Here is a 21,736-nt window from a genome sequence, read left to right on the forward strand (position 1 = left end):
AAAATCCAATGTTAAACAGAATACATAGTAGTTTAAAAATGTAATGATAGCTTTGACAACAGAATAACATACTGACGTCACAACAAGAGAAATTGTCAAACTGTATCCGTTCTTTTCCTGGAAAAAATTGCTCTTCACCGCTATCACCGCGGGGAATGCGGTTTACAAGTTTTTGTAGATTCCATCTTAAATATATTCCAGGTGATCTGCAGAATGTCAAACATATTATTAGCAGATGTTGGATAGTCTTTTCTATATTTTTCTCCAGCTCTTCCCAGACAAATTCGATGGGTTGAGATCTGGAGACTGGGAAGGTCATCCTATGATACAAATATATCTTTCGGTTCGTTTCTTCTGAAGGGAGTTAGAACAAATTTGGACTTGCACTTCGGATCATTATCCAGCTGACGAGTGAATCCGCGACTAATCATCTCAATTCTGAAGGAATAGCATACCTGCTTCAAATGGGATAATAACCATTTCGTCCAGATGTGTCCTATGAAATGAATTAACTCCATAAATTGCGAAACATCTCCAAACGATCACAGAACCTCATTCATATTTAATAGTTGGGATTACACACTCAGAATGCACCTTCTTTGTAATAAATCTAATATAAACTCGACGTCGTTGACCACAAAGTTGAATTTTGACTCATCCGTCCATAAAACACGTTTCTACTGCTTAACTGCCCTGTTTTTGTGCTTCAAAACCCATTGAACCATTCAAACCTTTTTTATTTGCACGTCACAACAATGGTTTCCGCACAGTAGCTCTTCCCCAGAGTCCAGCTACTTTCAATCGACCACAGTACCAACTGAAACTTTTGTATGATGGCCACGATTAAATCCCGATTAGAGTTCCGGTGCACTAACCTTCTACACTACAATAGTACGATCTTCCGCACGTGATGTAATATGAGGCCTCCAAGTTTAATTTGTGTCCGCGTTCCTTCCTGTTTGTTAAAATCGTTTAATGTGAAGCGTAATGACTCTAGTGCATGTCTCAACACTTAAGGTCTTACCTCTGCTAAAGTTTTCCAACAATCACAACAACACTCAGAAAACTTCAAAGAAAACCATTTGAGATTACTGTGGAACCCGAACCACATGAGCTCCAGCTGGGAATCGAACTCGGGCTTCCCACGCCAAAGTCGCGTACGCTAACCGCTTAGCCACGAAGAAGGTACTTTAAAATTGGAATGAACAGAACCAGAACTCTCGTATTGGAATGCAATTTCTGTATTATTTCCTTTTCTGTCAGTGCGACAATTGAAATTTAAACAAAATTTAATTAATTTTTTTATTAACTTCTAGAGGCTTTATACAAATTCTTTTATGTACTTTATTATTATACTCATTAAACAATTCTTGTAATATATCTATCCATTTATAATTATTTTGAGTACTACTTTTTTTTTTACCCACATGTATTGTTTAAGAGTTCTCTTTAAAAGTTCTACGATATGTTGTTTTACGAAGACACATTCTCAAAATGGCGAGCTCAAAATTGAAAAATTCGGAAAATATCATATCTCTATGACAAGTTCCCGAGATATAGCTCCCTAAATCTTCCGAAATTCGAACTTTTTGGGCCTATATCTGGAGAACAGTGGCAAGTTGGCCATTGGCCATCGGTTACTATTTGGTACCAAAATGTTCACCATTCTCTTAGATATTGATCAACACTAATATCATCTCTCTATGACTTACGGTTCCCGAGATATTGCTCCTTAGATCTCCCGAATTCGGAACAATTTTGACCAATATCTAGGGAACGGTAAGAGTGACGTGAAAAATTCCATCACTTCTTTTAGATAGTTTTTGATGCTCTATCAAATGGAGGGCTCAAAATTGAAAAAAAAATCGCAAATAACAGTCTCACACACACACAGACAGAGAGAATTTAGTACCCAACTTTTTAAGTTCGTTGAATATTATATATATATATATATATATATATATATATATATATATAGTGAAACCTGTCTATGTTGGCCACCGTCGGCTCCATCGAAAAGTGGCCAACTTAGACAGGTAGACAACTTACAGAAAATAAGTATAACTAGTTTATTTTTAGAATAGGATTTCTAGTATTACTTGATTGTAAAATTTTTATAAGCAATGGCATGACAGCTACTTTTAAATTGAACTGATTAAACAGTAACAAATATTTTCTGTAGATACCTTTCGAAAATTAGCGAATCAGTTATTAATAGAGACTGGATGTTAGGCAAAATGCCTATTATTTAAAGATATGATCAAAAATAAAGTTTTAAAGTTTATATGGGGGTTATAGTTTCAATTTAAGCCAATTTTATTTTGCCTATTTCTCCCGTTCCTGCCTAAATAATTGCTTTAGTGCCTAATGTTGTCTATTCTATGCATTTTCTTCAAAATAAGACTTTATTGGGAACAATATGTAATTTAGTATTTCAATAAAGGATTCTGCCTCTTCGGAGAAAAAAGTGTTGTTTGTAATACTAATAAGATGGCGTAAAACTTTTGACTGCTATGTGTACTGATAAAGTATATAAAATTTGGACTGTTACGTGCAGTGATAAAGTGCTGTATAGAATGTATTTACCAAATATACATGAAATACATTTCAAGCTTCGTTTTTCTACATGAACAAACAAGTATACTTTTATATTCTTTGAACATTGTTATGACTCGAATTAATTTTTAAATTGTATTGAGTATTTAATCTGCAAGTTCAAGACGAACTAGGCCAAGATGAGCAGGTGGCCAAGTTAACAGGTTTTACAGTATATTATATATCACAAAAACACAGCTCAACATGTCACTGCATTGTATCTTATAATACGGATCACTACTAATGTAAACTCCTGACATTATTTTTAAGGCACATCTGCCACAATTATCTTCAAGGAGCTTTTATGGAAAGGAATTAATTTTTAATGTTAGACATATCTTGATTAGGCAGTGTTATTTCATGATCTTGACCACGTTATTTTTATTTTAATAAATCACACGTGTGAAGTTGCCACCCCCCACCCCCCACTTACACTTTTAAAATTCTACTCGAAACCAAAATTTATCGTTTCTTTTTCGTTTGCTATTGATTGTTTTGAAGAAAAAAACGTTTGTTTCGTAAACCATAAAGAGGTTTACCAACGGGGACAACATACTGGCCCTCCACTTTCAAACATTTCCCTTTCCCATTAGTTTTCATATCTCATTGATACTTAATGGCTCATTTGCAGAGTTCACTCTGCTTGTGTGAATGTAATTGTGGAATAAGATAGTTTACTTCTCCAAGGTTATACTATCCTCCGCCACTACTAAAGCGACGTGTATTGTTATATGGTCATTTACCTTTTAAAGCAGAGAGAAAATTGCATTTGAAAGAAAGATTTTTTAAAAAAAATGTTCAAAAGGTATTTGAACCGCATGCATTTAATTGGTGTTGAAAAGTGATTTGTTCCATCATGTACAGGAGACGAACTGATGCATGCAGACGACAGTTGACTCGTGACGAGAAAAAAATGTATTTCTACTGCGTGTTGTGCTCTGCAGAAACTATTTTGACCTTGAATTAATATGAAGTTTAAAAAGAAGTCACGTGAGTAGTTTATCGTCAAGGTCGTCAGATGGTCTTGCATGCCGAAGAGCAGCGGAGAAAAGCGATGCAGCCTTTTACAAAAGCAGCAGACACAGAATCCACAGCAGGTATGTGGTTAACAAGCCCGCCTTTGATTCGTGTGGTCCTGGGATCGGTTTTAGTAGATCTTGCATGAATTATAGCTTTCAAACCATAACAATCATAAACTAAACGAAACCAGTAGAGAATAGTGCAACTACAAGTAAAAATGATGAGGTTGTGTAATCTCTTTACTATTAGTGCTGTTTTGCGTCTAGAATATCCGTTCTTTTTCGTGGTAAGTAAAGAGAAAAGGAGCAGCCTAAAATCAGGAGAGTCAATCTGCTATTGTCGAAAGACATGAGAAAAAGTTGAAAAAAACATGGCTTCTCCAGTTAGTGTTTCTTCCATAGATGTTTTTTTGGGGGGATCGCTGTCCCCCCAGAGCTTTGAGTGTCCCAAAATAATACGTCTATAATATAATAAATAGAGTATACCAGCAGTGCCCCCTCGGAATACTGTGCGCGCTCCCCGGAACATTTTTTCTGAAAGAACGACTGTCTCCAGTGGCTCCCCTGTTCAGTAAAACCATGTTGCTATGGACTACAATATTCAAAACGAATTAGTCCTAGAAGCAACAGTCCTATTAGCAACAAAAACTGTTATCAGTCCTATGAGCGACCGATTCATTTACATTGAGATGATGGAAGATGATATGATTCCCTCTCGTAAAATATGTTTGCCTCTGGCGTTACTAGCGTCCAAACAACCTTGCTATGAAAAACGTACGTGCCAGTGATACTGGTCGTCAATATATTTTCTCTCTACTGTGAGTGCAACTAAAACTTATCTTATTTTGAGTTAGATTTAATATAAAACATATCAAATAACTTAATGAGACAACATGGATATTTCCATGAAAAGTATATTCCTATGTAATTAATTACTGAAAATCCAACTGTAGTATGTTCTTTCTTCAAAGGCTCTGCTTTGAAAGTAGGAGCAAACGGGAAACCCCGAGAAAACCCACGAGCACGATATCTGTCCACCACAAAGTCCACACGGCGTGAGGTGAGATCGAATCGGGGACTCCAAGCACCGGAGGTGAACGCTCTACCACTGACCGGATACCAAACTTTTCACTATAACACTTTAAATAAAACTGTATTGTCTCGTGAAAATTATTACTTATACAATTAAGTCATTCAGCCTTCTTAAACTAAAAACAAAAGTGGCCTTATATTTGTTTTCAATTTAACCAATAAACTTGTATTTATCTATTTCTACGAAAATAGCTATTTTTCATTTAAAAACAAAAACCGTCACAACTATTAACAATCGGAGTTGAGGAAAGCCTCAAAAATTGCCAAAATCCGCGATCTCTCGAACCGCTCGATCGCTTGACGCATTACAAGACATTAATGGGTCATAAATCGCAAATCGCTGTTATTTAAAAAAAAACCTTTATATCAAAACGAATAACTTAGAAGAAATATTAAGTCACTTGGCGTCAAGGGCGCCCATATTCTGGTTTCCAAGGGGGGGCAGTATAAGCGACATTTCAAATGTTGTCTCAAATTTTGCGGTAACTATTCTAAAATACCTATTGGGTTTTCGATCTTCCGAAGCACAATTTCCTCTAAAGGGGGGAGCGAGCGCCCCACCTTGCCTCCTCTGATGGGCGCCCTTGCTTGGCGTACAAATTGCTAAAATGACTACCTCATTTTATAAGCTTTCTACAAAAGTTGTTGAATAGTTTCTATATGGTTAGACCAGGAAACAATACTCAACGCACTGTAGCTCTAATTTGAACTTGTTCGTAAATTCACTTGAGCGTGAGAAAGCTGTTAATGTAGGGAAACAAATGGGAAAAAGTTGCGAAGTTATGAAGTATAATGAAACAAATCGAAAGTAAGTTTACAAATTACATAACTTGTTCGAATTGCCTCTCGTGGATGGGTATTCAAACATGTAATCTACGATGCATTTTAGTCACTGTCACTCGCATTTAAAGTGTGTCTTTTACGTGCTGAGTAGTTGCTAAGATTTCTTCTCTCAACTCTTCTCCGGATACTGCCGATGTATGGTACGCAACATCTTTCATATGACCCCCAATGTAGAAGCCAGGAAGCAGTCATCATGCTGGTAAACCATGCTTCTTCTTGTGGTGTCAAATTCTACAGCAGCAGCGTCATTTTCGCTTAAAAACATGCCATGCATGATGCAATGTAGGTTTTGAAATGCATGTCTTCTATGCTCTTATTAGTGTTGCCACGAGACGGGACAGAACCCTTTTAGACGAGACACGAGACGAGACAGACTGCTTATCCCGTCTCGAAAACGAGACGAGACACGAGACGAGACGTCTCGTGAAATGTCTCGTCTCGTCTCGTTTCTCGAAAATAAAAATGCTGGCGGGAATGGCCAAAATTGAAATTGCCAGTGGTCATATAGATTGCAAAAGGAAAATCCCCTTTGTGAGAAAACATGTTGAAAAGCCTTCATAGAAAAGTGTCCTGTCTATTGAATGAAACAATCATGATACATGAGCTTCCAGGAATATCATCCTTAATGTCTTGTCCCCAATTCCCCTTGCTGTAAACTGAGGAATTCTCATTTTTTTCATTTCTGGCTGGAATGATGACAAACAAAATCAGACAGGGAAGATTTTTTACAAGGTCAAGAAACCGAACTACCACCACCATCTATTCAATTTGAAAACTGGGTAAGGTCTATACTCATTACAGGTTGTAGTTGAAAGTTCTGGCTGAGATGGCGGAAGAGAACAGAACAGACAACACTTGTCTTTATTGTCTGGTGGCGGTATTCTTTTTGCTATATGAACCGAAATGAAGTGAAAACGGCAATTGAAGTACGTCATCTTGCAACTAAAATTTTGTCTTCTCTCTCTCTCTCTCTCTATCACACACACACACACACATAAAAAACACTTTTACCATTTTACCAATCGCTCGTTTATTATACAGCAGTCATGTTGTTAAATTCACCTCTTCGTTTGGAAGGCGGGCGAAGGACAAAGAAAGCAAAGATATTATTGACGAACCCTTCAAATGGTTTGCTTTCAGCAAAATTTATGATACTAACAATAATACTGGAAGTGAAGAGGTTTTACAGGGGGACCTTCGTTTTGTCGCGGAAATATTTGATCTGACCAGAGTGCGAAATTGCCCTCTGCTTCCATGTTGTGAAGAGGGGAATACTTCCCTTTCCTAGTGAATAATATTCATAAGGACCTGGATTATCTTGAGAAATGGTTTCTTACAGAGTGTAAAGAACATTTGGTATAATATTCATGGAACTCCGTTGAAAGCAGAAAATATCATGAGAATGATCAAAATTCGAACATTGAAGAACATAATTAACAGAAAAGAAATAGGATACCCAAACCATATTTTTAAACTTACCATAAAAAGTATATCCTATATTTTTACTAATTCCTTACTCCCATGAAAGTATCCTGGGGAGGATATTCTCTCCAATTTTTTCAGACTGAAATCCTTTTATCCCGTACGATTTCGCCCCCTGACATAATACGAAAAAACAAATGCTGTTAAAATCCATACACATGACCCTTCCGGGACTCAACCCGGGTCCTTCAAGCCGATGGTCTATCGCCGCAGACCGCTCGGCTTGGTATGAAGATGTACGTTGTATGATTGCGAATAGATCACGACAATATAAGAAACTTTAATCCAAAATGGCCACCCAAAAATCAACTTTTTTTAGACCACTAGCTAATCTGGGTGTACTGTCATGAGTTTGTTACACAAACGGGGCAACCACCATATAGTGGCACACAACCCCGCTGTTATGGGAACAGATTTGTACCATGGAGGTAAAGACTGGCCCCAAGCATTCTTTGGTCCGATGTGTCGTTCAGCTCCCATTACTATGGCACTTTAAGTAGAGCTTACTGTGCAGTAACATAAAGTTTCAATCAAATAATTTCCATTACTCAATAAAATTATTTGGTTCCGAGCCTTTAAAAAAAATAATTACAACAAATCTAAACATGCTAAAATGAAAGGTAGTTTTTGGATTGGTGTGGTTAATACTGTGAAACCTAAAGGCTGGAATATATGAAATCAAAGTGTACATACATATCTATCTCTCTATTTATCTATATATCTTTCCATCTCTCTCTCTCTCTCTCTCTCTCTACATATATATATACTAGCAGCGTTCACCCCGCTTCGCTGCGGTCACCCCGGAACGCAATAAACTTTGTTACTTAGATAATTTTTACTTTTTCGCTTTCAAGTGATATGATAAAAACCATAGAAGATTGCAGTAAATGTTAACATTATATCGCCTGTCATTTATGTTAACCCGCCCCGCTTCGCTGCGGTCACCCCCGAACGCAATAAACTTTGTTACTTAGATAATTTTTACTTTTTCGCTTTCAAGTGATATGATAAAAACCATTATAACGCCTGTCATTTATGTTAACCCGCCGAGTGACACGGTCATGCGGGTTGCATATAAATACGTTTATTTTTATACCTATGATGAACTAACAAAGGATTTGTACGTAATGGACACCTGAATGGTCAATTATCTCAAGACACTGGTAATTGAAAATTAAAGTGATATGATAAAAACCATCTAGGGTCCAAATCCTAATAACCCCCCAAAAATAAAAGAAATTGGTTCAGCCGTATTAGCGTGATGAGCGGACAAAGGATTTGTACGTTCTCTTTTATATATATAGAATATATATATATATATATATATATATATATATATATATATATATATATATATATATATACAGACACTATAAAGCAAGTGGGCTGATAGTATACGATAGTGTCGGGGATGGTGACACCTTTAGATCGAACTTTGCTTGTCGTGTAAACATTATTTGACATTAGTGTCTTCATCTTCGATGTACCTATGAGCAATTTACTGTATATTCGTATATTGAAACTGGTGAAACAAATTTCAATGTTTCAGAATGAAAAAAAAAACCGGGTCGAGAAGCCTCAGACAACTAACAGCAGAGATATATTATCTTGTAAACTATTTGTCCTTGCCTTGTGAGCTTATTTGATTTTATTTTTAAGACCTTTAGGCAACTTTGGCCCACTCCGAATAGATGATGATGGGAAAATTAGTGGAATGAAGAAAGTGGTAGGATATTAGACAACTTCTAGAAAACACACACATTCGAAAAATGAAATGAAATGAAATCTTTGAATTTTACGTCCCACGATTATACCGGTTAGGCTAAAGGAGACGGTGATGATGAGTAATGAATGAAATGGTGGAATGAAGAAAGTGGAAGGAAACGGGAGAGCCCCGAGAAAACCAACGCACACAGTGTTTGTCCACCACAAAGTTCACTTGGCGGGGGCTGGGATCGAACCCGAGACCTCAAGCACCAGAGGTGAACGCTTTACCACTGAGCCATCGACAATCTGCTTGTTAGACTTAAGTCTGATAACGATATTTCTTGGTCAGTTTTGAAATACTCAGCAAGAAGTATCATCTCTCTATCACCATGCAACATCTTTTCCATATCGACCATGTTAGTTGGCAATTTCGACTCATGGAGAACAGAAACTTCACGCCTTCGATTGGGAATCTTGTGAATAAATTATCAATTAAAGCCTGATAAATTGATGATTTCTTATTTGTTTATAAATTTAATTTTTGTAATTACACATGAAGGTTTGATGGCATTCCCAAGTTCCCTCTAGAAAGCGAAAGGGAACGAGATTCCTGGAAAGTGTTCATAGGTGAATAGGAATTTCCCTCCTTCTTCCTGTTCAATTACCACATTACTGTTTGCCCTGTGCCAAATTACGATGAATTTCAATTAAATTATCATCGATACTTTTGAGTGGTTCAAAGGATGAAATTTGAAACTTCCAAATTAATGTAAGTATACGAACGTAAAGGGAAAAATACTGTAAAATTTTCCATATAATTATGTGTACAATCCAAACTTAAAATTTCCGTGTAATTAATCTTACAGTACAAATTTTATGCCTATTTTAGTCACAACTTTATGGGTTGATTGTCCTGTGCTGTAAGCGCTCCATATAATAAACATAAGCTTCAGCAATTATTGTAGTAGAAAGCAATGGATATATGAAGCCAAACACTGTATTTTTTGTTTCTGATTTTTTTTTCTTAAATAACATCGATCGTTTTCGATCATTTTTACAAACCAACTCACTACCAATTTTCCCTATATAGAATGTGCCCCCCTCCCCCATAAAGGAGAATTTTAAAAACTGCTAGGATGTTTATTTTCAATAAACAGTTAATACACTGAATTTCTGCTCCGTACGTTTAACGGCTTGCGAAATACTCATTTTGTTTCGCAAAAATTCGGATCCTCACTACCTCCTTAGGATATTATGCATTATAATGAAAACAATATAACATCCCAGTTTGGATTAAGGCCTAACTATACACCAAAAGGAATTTCATTTGACTTTGCAATTTGAGCGTGATGATCAGGCACACACAGTTAAATTCATTTTTTCATGTAATAATTTATATATTACAGTGATTCAAAAATGTATTTTTTCCAGTAGTTAGCTCCTCTAAAAACCACAGGTCTCGAAAGCCAAGTAGCAGTATAAGCCCTATTGCTATTATTACAATTAAAAATATCAATATCCAAAAGTGCTTGAAGTTCTTTTTTCACTTGGTTAGATTTACACATCTCAGTTAAGTAGACAGAAATAAATGGAAAAGGAAGGGAAATGAAGGTCTTGAAAGTAAAACGAAGAAACATTTACATTCTTCAGAATATTCTGTCTACAATGCAGTGAGCAGAGTGGGTCGGTAGATTATACTGAGGCGGTGGGTCGCAGTGGGTCACGGTGGGTGGGGGGTTGTAGTGGGTCACATTCTGTTGACCCACGCCCACTGATCCACTCAGAAAACTCGACCCACTTGACCCAATGACCCACCGACCCGCTGACCCACTCCATCTCTGTTCTTGTGTGTTCAGGGTAATAACTTAGTTGTATCTTGATTAGCATGGTGCAGCCTGCTAGATTTTACTTTCGTTCCCATGGTATGCTGCTATATTTTTTACGAGACAAACGAGACGAGACGAGATGGAACCTCTCGAGACGAGACACGAGACGGGACGAGCACATTTTTTCGAGACGAGACACGAGACGGGACATGCTTTGCACGAGACGAGACGGGACATGCTTTGCACGAGACGAGACGGGACATGCTTTGCACGAGACGAGACGAGACAGCCTGAAGTCTCGTCTCGTCTCGTCTCGTGGCAACACTAGTTCTTATGGGCTGTGACATTCTTCTAATAGGTCATAAATGAAGTATTACTATAAAAACTACAATGTTTCGCGCGAACCGGTTTCATGGATTCGAACGATGGTGGAGGTGGCCCGAAACAATAACCGGAGCAAAATCTAGATTTAACGCCACGTAACTTCTACATCTGTGATTATATGAAGGACCTGGTAATATACACTGGTAGCATCTGTAGAAGAGAGAATCTTGGCAGCTGCCCAGCACAAAGACAAGTTCACATCGCAAGTTAACACTGGCTGAAGTACGTCGTAAGCTGCGTGCTTGCACACGCAACCAACGGGGCAATTCGACCCAGATTTGTAATTTTATTTTTTATTTGTTTCATTAAACTTGAATACTCTGTACTCCCCGATTTCTTTCTAATTACTGACAACTTTCTCACATTCAAGTGAATTTACGGATTAAATTTAAATTCATGCTACAGCGCGTTGTGTGCTGTTTTTCTGTCTCTTACGAAACTTGACAACATTTGTAAGTTTGTGGAAAGCTTATGAAACGTGCTAGTCATTTTAGCAATTTATACCCCTTTGAGTTACTCGTTTTGATATAAAGTAGTTTCATGGTTTAGGATTTACGATCGATTCATGTCTATTTTTTTTTTTTTTTCCACAGTAGTACTTATTTCGTCAGCTGTTGGAAACATATAAATTTAGTGGTCAAAGTGTAGCAGTTACTTTTGTTCAGAATTTGCAGGTTTATGATTTTAGATTTGCCGACATAACTAAAAACAGCAAACTACTTTGAAACTACTGATTTCCGATCCCCGGTTCTTAAGGATAAATTTGTTCCAAGTTAGTTGTAGAATTACCAGTCACCCGGTATACTTGACCAAGACGGAATTAAGAGGAAGCATACATTGTGCATTTCAGTAAGTTATTAAAGGTTCATATTCATTATTATTTCAACCGTTATTTGGTTTAGTTATACTCTGGTTATATGCCCCCTTTATCAAAGAAAATCACATTCGTATTTACATATATCCACAATCACCACTCATATAATTCCGGTATCAACTCTTTGCTTCTTAACGAGATAACTTTGATGTGACGTCACAGTACAAATTCGTGGAACTTTATCTAGATCTCTGAGGACTAAGGTCGAGGTTCTAAATCAATTTTGATAAGAACAAGGAGATATGATCGAGTCGAACAGGAAATATATCCCTACACTTAATATGCATCACAATATAGTATTTCGCTAGAGCCATGGAAGAAATATATTTTACAGTGTGGAATTAGGGAAATTGATCTATTGTCTCTAACTTACAGAACAAGCTATTAGTGTTAAAAATCCTGAAGCTTATATGCACGCCGGAAACAGATAATGACCTTTGATACTGCATAACTGGCTTATTGTTGACATATTTTCAGTAGTTATTCGCTAGTCCTAATGTAACTCAATAATGTGACGTAACTGCATTTGCTGATGTGCTTTGAATGTTCGAAATCTCCAAAAGCAGATGCTGTCTGTACTGGCCCGCCATCAATAGGCTTAAGGGGAAAAAAGTGGGAAAAAACTTTAAGCATCCACTCCTATATCTTATGCAACCCAACGAAGAGTACTATATAACAAGTTACATATCTTCAAGGCGTATATCGTATTTTTCTGTGTTTAAGACGAGGTTTTTGTCACAACTTCGTACTAAAAAATATGGGTCGTCCTGCTTTCGCGAATATGATGTCGAGTTTTTCATTACTGAACAATCACGAGCTCCCATTAAGCTCTAACTTTGCCCTTATCCCTGCCAATCGTTTTAGTCCCCAACATTTCGCAGATTCAGTCGATCCTTCCAGTGAAGAAGATTAAGAGAGGTCTGCATCTGATTTAAGTTTCCCTGTAGTTTTATAATAAATATACCCATATATAATAAATCCTGAAAATATATACCCAGTATGTGCTGTAGTTTTTTATATTATATATATATATATATATATATATATATATATATATATATATATATATATATATATATATGAAGGGCACAGGGGAAAAACCAACTGAGTCACAAAACTGAAATTTTACAGGAGAGCAAAAACAAAGTTTAAAACGTTTTCACATAAAACACAGAATTTTTACGAAAATGGTTACGGTTCATTTTTGCATGTTGGTTCATTGTTATTATGTTTTTAAATAATTACTGCGTAAAATATATTAACAACATAATTATGATGGCTTTTATATTAGTGAACAGGGACTGAGTTGTTTTTTCCCCTGTATATTTATAAATTGTAAATGAGATTATGTTTTTAAAGCCTTTTTAAGTATTGAACATACAAAAACGAATAAGATACAGCATTACACGTAAAAGTTTCTACTTGATAAAACTAAAAATAAAACTGATCCCATAGTTACTAAAATTCTTGAATTTAGAAAAATTCTTGAAATTAGCGCCTTGTTTGTAGCATGCAGTTTCATTGGCAGCAAGGAGACTCTCATAAAATTCCTTTGAACCTTCCTTCTCACAGAATTTCATTAGCACTTTAAGATCATTGCACTTCTCTTTTGTCAAGGCTATTGGAGCTACGTACTTTGGGACTGATACAGTCAAAACTTCGACGGGGAGTACATTTTTTTCTTTTTCTCTTCTTCTCTTTTTCTATTTCAACATTGGTTTTGTTTTACGTTAGACGTGTAAAATGCTCCGTTGTAGGCGTTTCTATGCTCAACTGATAGAGACTTTGACTTAGTAAATCGCAGTTGCTTCACAGGTTTGACAGGAAAACAAAATTTCTTTTTGTAGAATTTAGAAGACAAAAAGTTGCCTCAATCCTTGAATAAGGTTTGCTCACATTTTATGACTTCAAAAGGGCTTGGCTTCATTCGTAATCCCTCAAGAACTGTCCTCCATCCATTTGGTGTTTCGGCTCTTGCAGTTTTTGGTATAAGACCAATACTTTTGTCAGTCTCCATGTATGAGTGGCCTCGAACAGGAAGTGTTACAACAACAGTGTCAAACTTATTTTGCATAACAGTAACGTAGTGCAAGAACTTAATAATGGTGTGGTTTTTATTCTGTCCACCACATGAGTCTGCAAATATGTATAGTGTCTTGACAGATTTGCTTAAATAAAAGTCAAAGAAGTGGCTAAGCATCGACGCAACATCATCCGCACCTTTTTTCGCAGTAGTTTCGTCATATGTGTACATCACAGAAACATCATTCTGTGCACGTTAAAAATGTAAAATGTGAGTTGGCGTCTGAAGTACACTTCACCAGTTGATATGTTTGGGGTTGGAAGGTTTCTTCCAATATCAATACATATAGCTTCCACTTCATTAGATTTTCTAGATTCTTGCTTAGCTTTATTTTTTAGCTTGTAAAACCATTCGGTTTGTTTCAAGTGAAGAGCTTTCTCCGTTAACAGTTTTTCCCTGTTTTTTAGTAGTGCTAGTTTTTCATCATTATTTCCACTGGCTGTTATTTTCCTATCAATTTCAGTTAATTTGGCTTTTTGCTCATCACACCAAGAACAGGTATCAGTGCGAGGATACCCGAATAAAATATTAAATTCAGAAACAAATATCTGACGAAAACTTTCATAAGACATCTCAAGATCCGGATATTTATTCAAAAACATTCCTAGTAAGACCTTAACATTTAAATCTTCAGACAAATATACTTTCTTGGTGTCATTTAAACTGTAGTGAGCCTGGCGACCTTTCAATGATCCTAAAATATCAATTGCCAATTTACGTGTGTCCTGGGAAATTTTATGTGGTCTGTTTGCGTGTTTCCCTCTATGGTCTGTAGGGGCCTGGCCTGTTAGCATTAAAGACCTTTTATAGTGTGCAACTTAAAAGGTTTGACTCCAAAAATGGATTGAAATCCCTTGAAACAAACTGGGACTTCGACAGCGGAACCTTCCCGTACGACCCTAACTTTGTAGGCAAAAGAACTACCATTTTGCCCAGCTTCATCTTCACACTTCCTAGGCCTCCTTTGAGCAACAGGCAGTACTGAAATCAGACCAGCAAGGTAGCTACTTTGATCATCAGCTCCTACTTGAGCTCCTATTTCGTTGAATTGTTTTATCAAAGATTCTCTTTCCTCAATACTGACATTTTTAAAGCACTCGTACCTTTTACAACGGCAGTCAATTCCAGTTTCATAAGATGATGCTCTTAACTTCTTCATGACATCAGTTATTCTACCAGTCTTCCTACGTTTCTTTGTAGATTTACATTCACTCAGTGGAGTTAAATGTTCACAATCACTAACATCACTTTGAAATTCATTATCAATCATTTTGACACACTGTACGCATTTAAATCACAAGTAACGAAACACACAGTAAGCTCACAACACAGCACAGTGCAGAACATAACCTCAAAATGGGAGACCTCAGATGTTTGCGCATGCGTTAGTCGTCTGCATTTAGCTGACTGAGTTGTTTCTTAGCGTGTACCATCCTGACGCAGTTGTTTCTTCCCCTGTATGACATTCCTTTCGACTGCTATATCTCTTGACAGAGTTGTCTGTTTGCCTGCATGTTTCGGCATGTTAAAATATAAGCTATGCACTACCTGTTGCCAACATAACCTCATTTTTTGATTTTTTTGACTCAGTTGGTTTTTCCCCTGCACCCTTCATATATATATATATATATATATATATATATATATATATATATATATATATATATAATCCTTTGTTAAATATAGGTATGTCTTTAATTAAGAAATATACGGTATTTATACGAGTACAGAATCTCTTCCTTTCTCCCCCAGCGCTTCCTGCCGTAAACTTCCTGTCATCCTCTTTGATCTGAACGTGTGTCTGATACCATGTTTATTTTCGGATGGGGATTGATTGAATAATTCACATCTTCTCTAGCTTTTAGAACACAACACTTCTTCATTCCATGCCTTCCTCTGGTCGCCTTTTGTGCTATGTTAGAACTACTGTTATGCAGGATTGGAATGTTTTGAGCAAGCCTAAATCCTTCTCTAGATTACTCCAGAAACAACCCAGGTCTAATAAGGGCTATTCATTCTTCATGTTTCATAACGCATCTCCTAAAATTCTACTGACATACTCCCAAAAGTAATATCTTATTTTCAATGCCTCCAACCAAGTAAGGTTTTGCTTAGAACGTTCTCACTTACAAATCATACTTTCCACACACAAATTAGTTGCTACCTATTTTATATTATTATTATTATTATTATTCCTAAATTTCAACTAGCATTTTGCGTCATGAACCTCTTCTGGTCACCCATAAATTACCTTTTTGTTTCAGTCAATTTAAAAACACTAATAATTGAAACATCATTCAATCCTATTTAGTTTTATTTTGTACTTTAAGCTCGCGAAATCTGAAGTTAAAAATTACATCTTTTAGTTTACCCCAAGCGACTTTTAGGCTAGAGAGATGATTGGTGCGATTAAATGACTATGGAAAAATTGGTGGCACAAGTATATAAGGGAAAACCCCACGAATATTGTGTCACCAAAAATCACGTGGCCTGGAATCACTTGCACCAGAGAGGAGAGCGTCCTTCTTTCATGTAATTCAAATTTAGAAGTATTCTTGAGAAAAACTTGTATGAAAATGTCAGTTTAATAAAAATTCCGTGTTATGTGTCAGTGTCATGAATTTCTGTCAAACAACGTATTTATTCTTTCTTGCTCCTTAGAAACGGAAACAAATGTAACATCAATTCAACTTTGCCAGTTTAAATCGTGCGATTGGGATTTAGCACTTCTTAAAATATGCCATGCGCTTTGCATAGCTAGACTGCACTATCTATACCTGCCATGGGGGAAAAAGTTGGTGGCTTTGTGCCGAAAAAGTTTGGAGTGTGGTATCATCTAGATACGTTAATTCAAAGAAATCTCTCATTTTGAAAAGAACATAAGATTTATAGTTGACTACATTACAAAACGGGGGACACCACTCAACACTATTTCTTACGCAAATAACAACCTACGCCATACATCATATATTATATATATATATATATATATATATATATATATATATATATATATATATATATATATATATATATAAACTGGTTATATTAATGCAGTGATTAACACGTCACATTTCTTGGAAAATTTCGCTATTTTCGTAATTCTCTGCGCTATGCTAATTTTTATTTCATGTTATCTGACAATTCTGTAACGATAATAAGCGCCACAATGCGGAAAACTACTGGCTTTATATCTCAAAGAGAATTAATCTTAAAGTTGTAAGTAATGTGTCAAGTAACAAAGTAACATAGGTTGAAAACGCGAGTGAACAACCTTCAAATTGTGTTTAATGATTTCTCTGAAAAACACATTAGCAGTAATTGCAATTTATAATGATGGAAAAATAGTAAATCGCTCATTACTGGTCCCAAAACTTTATATTAAAAAGCATTATTTCAGGTTAATATAATTTTAGTTAGTAATATTGGGTCATACATAAAAATGCTACTTACATTGCATATGCCAACAACGCCAAATGACGTTGTTTAGCCGAATTTTGTCCTTCATTTTCAGTCGAATTCCTTTGAATCGATTCCATTTTGGCGATGTGAGCTTTTGTCTGTAAATAGATTTAAAAAATATTAATGTAACTTAAAATGTAAATATATTATGAACATAATGTAAATATACTGGTGGAAACACATTTAAGACCACCACTAGAAATTCACGAACTTGACCTGAAGTCGGTACACAAAAAAGTAATAAATGGTAGCAAGTCTTGAGTCAATAGGACCTCCCGAGTATTTTAAACAGGGTGTTCAAAAACATGCAGAAATCACCTTCATAGCACGTGGAAATATCTCGAGGGAAATAAGGTGTCCAGGCAAACGGTAAGCGTACAAGTGAATGCGGGAATTCACAGTAAAACAAGAATCTTTAATTTTCACATGGAGGCCAAGCAGCTCTTACTGCAATTATGAGCCTCGTTTTATCAGTTACAGCTGCCCAAATGGAGCTTCTATCCAGGCAATGCCTCGTACCAGGGGTAGATTTGCTATAGGAATACACTGCCTGGCGACCAACGTCATGTCACGGCCTACTCCAGCCGCAATTTAAGGAATGACAATTCTGCCCCTCGTAGTCTCACTAGTATATAGCCACACTCGAAGTCACATAATTGCACTATAAGTTTTTGCTGGCGTCGTTCTGGCATTGTAGATTCATATATAAGGAATTCGAACATATAACTATAGAAGACAGTGGTGCATGGAAGCTTCTCAGCTGCGGCCTACCAATGACCTGCCAATAAGGGCAGAATACTTATGATGATGATGACTACAACCGTCGTGCTGTCTGATGACCTTCGAACTATGATCAGAGCGCCCTCTGCGGTGACCTCGTACTGAGATCTTGAAAATAAAAGTGGCTTCTACAGACATACCCTATGCTGGGAGTTACGTTCGAAGCTTATTATACCTATAGGGTAATCTTAAATGCGTTTTCATCAGTGTATATTCAATCATACACTATAAACAAAACAATGAATAGAGCTGGACTTTAATAACGTCACATGCCAGTTAAAAAATGTCCAATATAGACCTATGGATTGCTTGGTTTCAACTAAATACAAATCCATAACCAAAGTCGCAATCTTGAATTTTACTTGCTGACTGGGTATATTTGTTTGAAAAACCATTGAACAAATATACCTTCTAATAAGTATTGAACTGATAGTTATTTGGTAACCACAAATCACTAACATGAGAGTTGTCCAATAGGAGTAATTCTTTACACTACAATATTTTAGATGAATACCTCGACGATTGGCAAAAAGTAAATTAGAGTTACTTGTTTCTGTATTCTACATCCTTCTTCAGTATTGTAGCTACATGAAATGTAGAACTATGTATATGCTAAGACCAAACCACATGTACAATCTTGTTCCAAAGGTCATCCTTACGCACCTCTAACATTACGCCGTATTTTCATATCCACAAGCAGTAGCGAATCAAAGAAGCGTGCATCTTTTTTTCTGTATTTAAGATGTTCCAAGATAAAGCACTAAATTGTCCTACATAAGATTATGAGAATAAAATTTTTAAGGGAATCAGATGGTCAGGTATTTTAGGACCAGACTGTACTCCAACCAAAACAAAACTTGTAAGTCTCACCAAAAAGGTGAAAATGCTTGCTCATTCAATCACAGAAACAATGTAAATTTAAAAAAGGGAGAGACAGAGAGATCTGTTTTTTTTTTTTTTAACTCTCCTTAATCTTTTGGTCCGTATGCAACATACCAATCTAAATTCCATCCCTCTTTTGAGACAGATGTTTCTATCTCTTGTACCTATACGTACTCTAATCCCTAATCAATCTCCCTTTGAACAAAACATTAATAAAGTGCGGATGTTTTCATTTAGGTAAAACAGGCTGTGTGCAATTTTAATCGAATTTGTCACGATTTGAACTTTATAAACATAAAACCCGACTCATTAGATCAGCCGATTAGATAAAAGTTCATTTACGACCAATATTATACTGATAAATAATATCATCGGATTGAAAGCTTTGAAACAGTGAAAGAAAAAAGGAACAGACTTCCACATTTTATTTTATGTATTTATTTATTTTTATTTTTACGAAGTTTCACTTAATTTAAATATGAAGTAATCCACGTCAAATATTAATCTTTTTTTAATGTTTTCCTAAAACAATGCAGCTCTTTTGAAGTGATGCGCATTTTTCTTCTTAATATGTCGTACTAGAAAAATACTATTTTAATCAGATGTATCATTGAAAATGATATAAGAAAACCTTGTCCGTGGCCTCACGTGTCTCTCAGTTTTAGCAGTCTGCACATGTTTTTTCATGACGTCTTTCGGTCACGAGACTGTGAGGAAGAATGAAAGAAAGAAAGGAAAACAGTCCTACTGTAATAGCCGGTAATAACCACTTCATGAATAATGACAAAACTGGACAGCACGTAATCTTCTCTAGCTCAGAGTTCCTGAAAAGTATTGGGCTGTAGATTTCTCCTTCGAGAAAATGACACGGATCCAATTTCTCTGTTTCTTTTTTTCTTCCGATACTAGTGGCGGATTCAAAAGGGGTCGCGGGTCCCCTCCTCAAGGTAAAAATAGCTCTCTTTTATTTCAAGAGAAAAGACTAAAAACAGATTTTTTTTCTCCCAATATATTAGACCAATAATCTGTTGTCAATCTACTGTTACTACTAACTAGTATAAGAGGCACACATATAGCTATTTTCTATTTAAAATTTTTATGTTAATTTCACCCGAAATTTTTGCATAATATTAGAATAATTTACATATCTATAGGTTAATTAAGAATATATATATATGTAATGTTAGGTTAATTAGTATATAAAATTGGTGAATTAAACATTTTTATTTGGAATATAAAATATATGTAGGAAAGAAAACTTAACTTGGAAAAGCTCCACTGAGTAAAAAAAAAGTAAAAAAAAAAAAAGAAAGAAAGAAATGTTCCGTAGCAGTTAAAAGCTGTGTACGTGCACCCAGGATTGCTATCTAAAGTTAAAGAATAATTGTGATATGAGAGAAATTTTATCTAGGTCATATATTTAAATCATACTTCTAACTTAGTTAGGTAGAAGTGAGCAGAGTTGCTAACGTTGCTGCAGATAGTGGCCTGGCGACATAGATCCTATCCCACTACCTTTGTATATTTCTGCTCAGATATTTTAGCAAGTGGGTTAGAATTCTTGGGAACAATAAGGCGTTAGATTTTCTTCAAGTGACCATTTTTCACACTAGAAACTTCGATAGCTTGGGTTGGATCCCGCCAGAAAACTTGCCTATATTTTTTTTTTCTTCAAAGCGCGGTTTCGACAAGGAAGAGCTTCTGCTCTTCCTGCGAGTGGGCTTTCCCCCCATTGAAAATTATGAATGCAGTCATATCTTAGCATTATTACATATTTAGAATTGTAGAAATGTAAGATAAGATGTAATTTTGGTCAGAAAAGATTTTTCGTTGTTACCTCAACTTTAAAACAAAAGCTTATTACTTTACTGTGCTTGGTGTTGACATTGCTGTAATTGAGACGACAGCGATACGCAGTACCGTGAATGTCATAGCAGTCGATATGTGTATATTTATTGATTATTAATTCTAAATTGAATGTCACTGCTGGAATCCTATGTAAATATAATCAGAGGAATATTAGGTACAATGTAATATACAATATATTGTTGATTCATGATAATTATTGTAAAAAAAAAGTGAAAAACCAAGAACAAATGTGTATGTGGAGGTTGCGAGAGATCACCGCTAGAGTACTCTGGCGAGGTAAACAAAAGCACATGGACTGGTTCGGCAAGGAATGTTGTTTACAAAGAAAATGGATAGTGACGCCGGGGAAAACAATACGAAAACAAGTATTTAACATTTGAGTAACAAAGTGTATGATACACCGTTTTAAAGCTTAGTATTTCCTCTATCCAGTGGTCAAACTCAATACAGATGACAAGCAATAATAATCTAAGAATAAATGAAAGATTACATGAAAGTGTACTACCCAGACATTTTGGCGACAAAACCATTAGGGTCCGCGAAAAGGGTCTATACATTGAATTTTGGGTAGGTCAGGAGCGAGCCTTTGAAAATCGTGTTGTTTCCTCTGAAAGAAAACTGTTTGACAGGGAAGGAGCAAGTTAGTTGGTGTTAGGACGCGATATACAGAGGTCATCCTCTGGGACAGTTAGTGCAAGACTCATCGTGACAATGGTCTGTTTTGTGAGATAGGCACATTTTAAATAGCTGAATTGCGACGTTACTCGAGATTGAGTTTTTTTTTTTTTCTTTCTTTCGTCTCGATCTGAAATATCAACTCTAGTAAGTCTTTCTCAGA

The 21,736-nt window shown here is 36.0% G+C and overlaps 1 protein-coding gene across 3 annotated transcripts in view; it reads right to left on the reverse strand.

The window, feature by feature from the left end:
* Mondo (MLX interacting protein mondo) overlaps positions 1–21,736 on the reverse strand; it is a 262,881-nt gene that overhangs the window by 74,121 nt on the left and 167,024 nt on the right. For all 3 annotated transcript variants that reach the window (XM_081771103.1, XM_081771102.1, XM_081771101.1), the window contains exon 2: positions 17,359–17,465. In XM_081771103.1, coding sequence (XP_081627229.1) covers positions 17,359–17,465 — 107 coding nt within the window. The remainder of the gene's footprint in view (positions 1–17,358; positions 17,466–21,736) is intronic.

Source organism: Thermobia domestica, chromosome 9, assembly GCF_964235325.1.
Source record: "Thermobia domestica chromosome 9, izTheDome1.hap1.1, whole genome shotgun sequence".
Taxonomy (NCBI): Eukaryota; Metazoa; Arthropoda; class Insecta; order Zygentoma; family Lepismatidae; genus Thermobia; species Thermobia domestica.